The 6,000-nt window shown below is 43.6% G+C and overlaps 1 protein-coding gene across 3 annotated transcripts in view; it reads left to right on the forward strand.

Moving 5' to 3' along the window:
* Positions 1 to 6,000, forward strand: part of ZC3H7A (zinc finger CCCH-type containing 7A) — a 34,760-nt gene extending 28,760 nt beyond the window's left edge. For 2 of the 3 annotated variants that reach the window (XM_073792300.1, XM_033839049.2), the window contains 4 exons: positions 644 to 752; positions 2,403 to 2,536; positions 4,128 to 4,291; positions 5,093 to 6,000. In XM_073792300.1, coding sequence (XP_073648401.1) covers positions 644 to 752; positions 2,403 to 2,536; positions 4,128 to 4,291; positions 5,093 to 5,282 — 597 coding nt within the window. In that variant the 3' untranslated portion in view covers positions 5,283 to 6,000. Of the gene's footprint in view, positions 1 to 643; positions 753 to 2,402; positions 2,537 to 4,127; positions 4,292 to 5,092 lie in introns of those variants that run through there. The other variant, XM_073792301.1, reaches the window with a different exon arrangement.

Genomic DNA, 6,000 nt, shown 5'->3' on the forward strand with positions numbered 1-6,000 from the left:
TACACTGTATTTACTCTGTAAAATAAAAATGCAAATAACCAGAAGAGGTATTATTTGAACGCTGTATAACTGGATGGCCTGGTTAGTGGAATAATTGTCTTTGAACAACGCATAGCTAGTGAATGATGGCCAAGATTAGCTGCCAGTATTGGTGATAAGTAAATGTCCGAGAGATTTTTTCTGACACTGTTTAGTACCTTTGGAGGAGTCTGCGGTTTCTTTATCGCTTCCCAAGCGCTGACAGGGAGGCATCCTGGGTGTCAGGTAGGGGAGAGTAGGATCCTTCAGACTGAGGGGGCCAGAGACTTGCATTGCAGAGATAAAATGTTCTGCTGTGTTAAAAGCAGATACTCTGAATCAATGAGTTTGTTGACACTTCCTTGTAAGAAAATGCTCCATATTCCAGTTTCATACTTAACTTTCTTTTGGAAATTTTCTTTTGAAAAGTTTTGAGACAGAAAGCTTAATATCATCTCATGTATTGGGGGCTTATAGTCAATTTGAATAGAAGCAAATTAATCTTTTAAAATTATGTTCTCGGCATCAGCATGGATAATAATATTTATTTTGCTTAAATGTAAAAATTAGGCAGTTTTACTAAGGGTACTCTGTCTTAAAGCATGTTCTTATTTTTCTAATACAGCTGTGCAATCATATTGCTTCTGGGAAAAAATGTCAGTATGTTGGAAACTGTTCCTTTGCTCACAGTCCTGAGGAACGAGAAGTGTGGACCTACATGAAAGAGAACGGGAGTAAGTTGATGATTAACCGTGGCCTTGACACCCATGAAATCTAGCTTGCCTGAAAGTCTCTTTCCTCTCTGTAAATAGGCCAACTTACTGTGCACACAGAAAGCAGTCTGCGTTCTAAACCATTATACCATTTTATCAGTGAAGCAGAGTCTGACCTCCGATCATGTTTGCTTAGGTCAGATTCAGATACAAATACATAGGTCAGCATCCTCTGATGTCATAGGCGTGATTCATGGTCTGGGGAAGTTCCGTCCTTCCGTGAGCTCCTTTTGTGAACAGTCACCCCTGAATTAATCAGGTTATAACTGGAGGTCTCTTCAAGGAGCCCTTCCTGGTAGAACAGGCCCAGATTCGAAGGCCCGAGGAGAGAATGTTTGTCTTGGTCAAACGTCAGGTTTATTGTGAGAGCCTTTGAGAGGAGCCTCAGACAAACTTTCACTTCCAACCAGGAAAGGTTTTGCTACCAGGATTATTTTTCTTCAGTCTTAAGTAAACTGATGGAAATTTACCGACTGCTTAAGATCTGTGATCTCTGGATTACAAGAAGCCATCTGATTTAAGCATGTCACCTACCGTATTTCAACCATGTAAAAATGCAGTGACTTGTGTGGACAGGACTCCTTCTTGCTTGGAGTGGGGACATAGAGTTGGGCCTTACTGAAGGTGTCCTTGCAAATCAGGGCTCTTGCAGTGATTCCTGCTACCACTGGTCTGAAGGAAGAAGAATTTCCTAGTTTACCTCTAATCTTAGAAACACTTAGGCAGGCAGTAAAGCCGAGTTTTGACCAGATCCTCATTACCAGATTTTGTTTTAAACTCAGTGGCTCTCGACTGGGGATGAATTTTGCCACACACTCACCTCTCTCCCCTTGGGGACACTTGGCAACGTCTGGACATTGTCATGACTTGTAGGGCTGTGCTACTGGCAGCTAGTGGGTAGAGGCTAGGGGTGTTGTTAAACATCCTACACGCACAAGGTTGCCACCGACAGCGAAGAGTTTTCTGGCTCAGAACGTTGGCAGTGCTGAGGTTGAGAAACCGTGGTTTTATCGCTTGACGGTAATGCCAGCTACACTTGTTCCAGTAGCTTGCAGCCACTGCCCAGCACCTGGTCATGGCTGTGTTGTTGTAAGTTGCACCCCAGCATGTCGGTCTTCTGGGACTGTGGCTCAACTGACAGGCTCCCATCAGGGTCAGAATCTCGGTCCTTACAGTAGGTTTCTCAGTAGACAGTGAGGAGCTGTGTAAGTAGCCAGTGTGGTTACAGCAGCGGTAGCAAGTGTTTAACATGGGGCATCGTGAAGCCGTGCCGAGGCCTTCCTTTTCAGCAATGCCCTTGAAATGGTTTCTGAATTTTAAACACCCCCATAGTGTCTTGCAAATGCAGGGGGGAGTTAATCTTGAAAACTAACTATTAAAAAAAAAAAGAAAACTAACTTTTGTGGTCTGACAGTCCTGAACTTGGTTCTTACCCCTGAGAGTCTGGAAATGGACTGTCTCTCCGTGTCTAAATACGATCAGTTTCCGTTGAGCCCTCTCAGGTTTCTTTTGAAAATTGCACCGACTGATACAGAAAGAGCGCGTGTTCTTGTGTGTATTTAAATGGCGTATTTAAATATTTGCTGCTGAAAGGAGTTCATTTTTCTTTAGTACAAGATATGGAGCAGTTTTATGAACTCTGGCTAAAGAGCCAAAAAAATGAGAAAAGCGATGATGTAGCCAGTCAGTCAAACAAAGAAAATGGAAAACAAATTCACATGCCGACCGATTACGCGGAAGTCACTGTAAGTACCCCAGGTTGGTGCCCCTCACCTTTGCTTCCAGGCCTTTCTTTTCTTTCCCACCTTCTCCAAAATCTGGCTCCCTCGCCCCCGCTCTGCCCTCCCCCTTATCTCCATCTTCTCTCCGTGCTGGCTCTCCACTGTTACTTTAAGTCTCTTCATCCTAAAAATGGCTTTCCTGGATCTTCCTTCCAACTCTGGAGCCAGGAAATTGTGAGTCTGAGTCCTGCTTCCCTCTCCTTACTAGCCTGTGACACTGGGCAGGTTACTGAACGTCTCTGAGGGGGCTGCTTGTGATGGAGCCACGAAGTGTGATGAGCCTGCGGGTTTATCCCAGTGCTGGGCCACGGAAAGTGCTCAGGAAATGTGGGATCCCCCCTCCCCCAAGTCCTCTTGTTCTCTTATCACCGTCCTGCAGTCTGGCCTCTGCCTCTGGGTTCTACAGAGACATTTAGTCACCTGTGGTCTTTTACTGTTCTGTCTGTCTTTTAAATGTTTCAAAACAGTGAAGGGGGTAGTATAATGACTGTCTTGAACCCACCATCCCAGGTGAACCGATGTTAGTTTGTTGTGTTTGCTTCTGTAAAGTAAATAAAATGTCACAGATAAAGTTGGAACCCCGGTTGTCCCCCTTTCCCAGAGGGACCAGATCCAGTGTATATTTTTCCAGGCCATGTTTACATATCTTGGACTGTTTATTCCTAACCTATTGCTCTGCCTGCCATGTTGTTTTTAAACTAACAGGCGTATGCGTTACTCTGCTCCTTGTTTCTTGTTTTGTTTTTTGTCCCCTCTCCATATTGAGTCATTCAGATGCGGGTCATGGACACGTCTTTGTGCATGATACGCCCTGTGAACTCTGCTTTCTCTGCCAAGGCTCAGCACTGATCCCCTCACCACCTTTTCTTAAGTACTACCAGGGTTTCCAGAGCCAGGGTCACCCCAACTTGCTGGGTCATGAGGTTGACCTGTCTCTGCGAACCTGTCCTTACCCAGTGTTACAGGGCATTTGGGAAATAGTCAATACTACTCAAATACTACTGCATGCTTGCATATGTGGGAGCACAGGGTTCCTAATGTGTGAGTCTCTGCCCCCAGGGTGGTGTCTTCCCAGCACGTGTACTTCCCTGGCCCCTGGCACAAGTCCTGGCCCATAGTAGGGGCTCAGTTCATGTGCAAGGATCGAGTTGCTCATCCTTCTGCAGTGGGCGAGTCCCGGGTTTTCACATCCTCTCTGCTTTCCCTCGTGGTATTAATCCTCCCCGGAATTTTTTTGAACCTGGCCCCTTGTCCTGCCCACAGACTCCCTTGTTTGCACACCAGCTCCTTGCCAGAGACTGCCTGGACCCCTGGCCCAGTCCATCGCCCCTGCTCTCTGTTTCCTGTGTGCTGGCCACCCTCTCCTTGGTCCTGCTTTTGACTTTGAGTTTTATGTTCTCACCCAGCTTCCCCCACTGGACGGGCTCCCCAAGAGTAGAGTCTGGGTCTTAGGTGGAGTCGTTTCTAGTTGTTCTGGTGCCTGAACACATGTGACCCGTCAGGGGCCACACAGACAGCAGCCACTGATGGGATGCGTGTCTTCCGTGCACTCTAGGTGGACTTCCACTGCTGGATGTGTGGGAAGAACTGTAACAGTGAGAAGCAGTGGCAGGGCCACATCTCCTCAGAGAAGCACAAGGAGAAGGTTTTCCACACTGAAGATGACCAGTACTGCTGGCAGCACCGCTTTCCAACAGGATATTTTAGTATTTGCGATAGGTACGTGGGTCTCTTCAGTTTCCCACATGAAAACTGCTGACCTTGTGAGTAGACAGAGTATCTGGGTGATAAAATCTTCTAATCCTGGATGCTAGGATTTGAACTTAAAGTTTAGTTGCTCCTTGAACATTTCTTCACTCTTCTGCGTTACATGAAAAGATTCACTAGTCTGCCGGTACTGGTGTGAAAGTCTTAAAGACAACCAAATAGGGAAATAAGTTCATTCAGTCTTGCCCAAACGATCTCTGAGATGGCAGTGGAGATTCTCTGACCCTTCACAATAATCTTTCTCGTAGTAGATGTTCATCAGTTTTGAAACTGCCTTTGAATTATATTCCAAGTATAAATCTGGAACTTTCTCAGGTCAAAGGAAAACATTAGTATTTTAAGTTTACTTAGAAAATTTTTCAGTGAAAAGCTAGATCATTTTGAATTGCTCCTCATTTTGTTGTTGCTGTTTCTATTTGACTTCCAGACTTAGAGCCATGTGATACAGAGAATTATTGAAGATATTTTTTACTTCCTGCCCCTTCTGATTTCTTTCCACTGCATCAAGAAGGAGCATAGTCTTTTTTTCCCCAGCAATCTGTATTTTTCATTAAATAGTGCATTTAAATAAAGTACTAATTATTGTAGATGTCAAGGCAATAAAATATTCATTTTTCTAGGATTAAGATTTCGAGCTAAAAGTTTAATGCAAACCATAAAGGTAGTGAAGAGCACATTTTAAAGATTTTTATAAACAACTGGTGGACGCTTACCAAGCTGGTGGACGCTTACCAAGCTGACTTGTCCTAACAGGTATATGAATGGTACCTGCACGGAAGGAAGCAGCTGTAAATTTGCACATGGCAATGCTGAACTTCATGAATGGGAAGAGAGAAGAGATGCCCTAAAGATGAAGCTCAACAAAGCACGAAAAGATCACTTAATTGCCCCCAATGATAATGACTTTGGAAAATATAGTTTTTTGTTTAAAGATTTAAACTAATATGCTGGCTTTTATGTATGTTACCTAATCAGAGCATTGACCAGAAAAATTGAAAGTGTTGTAAGGCACGTAGCAGAGGAGCTGCAGATTTTCTGCTTGTATTGGCGTCTCTCGTCCCTCCTGAGCAGCAACCCACAGTAGGTAGGAAAACGGGCTGTTTGACAGGTCTGGCCAGGCTCTCACGGCATCAAATGGCAAAGTGACCGCTACTGGTTGCCATCTGTTGAACAGACTTTTGGATGACTTGTGTTGGGGAAGAGGATAAGGTTATGTTGAGGATGACTTCTTGAGTTGGTCCTTCAGATAAGAATCACGATGGTGAGAGAGAAACACTGTACTAGGATCAGAACACATGATGGATGAAGTTCTTCACATGTTTTAAGAGGAATAAATTTGTCTAATATAATAAAGTTTGCTACTTATCTGTATGTAGGTTGCTAAAAAGGATTTTCTTAACTCAGATTTTAAGCCAAATAACCATTTAACACTAGTATATGTTAAATGGGGTATTTTTCTGTATTTGTATGTTTCACTATAATAAGGGAATTGAGGATAATGTGCATTGAGAATATTTTGAAAAATAATCCGTTGACTCAAATTTTATTTCTTGGTCTTTTGCTGTTTAAATGATGATTTTGAAAGATTAAACTTGTACTGTTGGTATTGTGTAGTGTATGGACCAATACTGCCCGTAATAAAGATTTTATATATAGATGTC

Source organism: Tursiops truncatus, chromosome 15, assembly GCF_011762595.2.
Source record: "Tursiops truncatus isolate mTurTru1 chromosome 15, mTurTru1.mat.Y, whole genome shotgun sequence".
In the NCBI taxonomy this organism is placed as follows: domain Eukaryota; kingdom Metazoa; phylum Chordata; class Mammalia; order Artiodactyla; family Delphinidae; genus Tursiops; species Tursiops truncatus.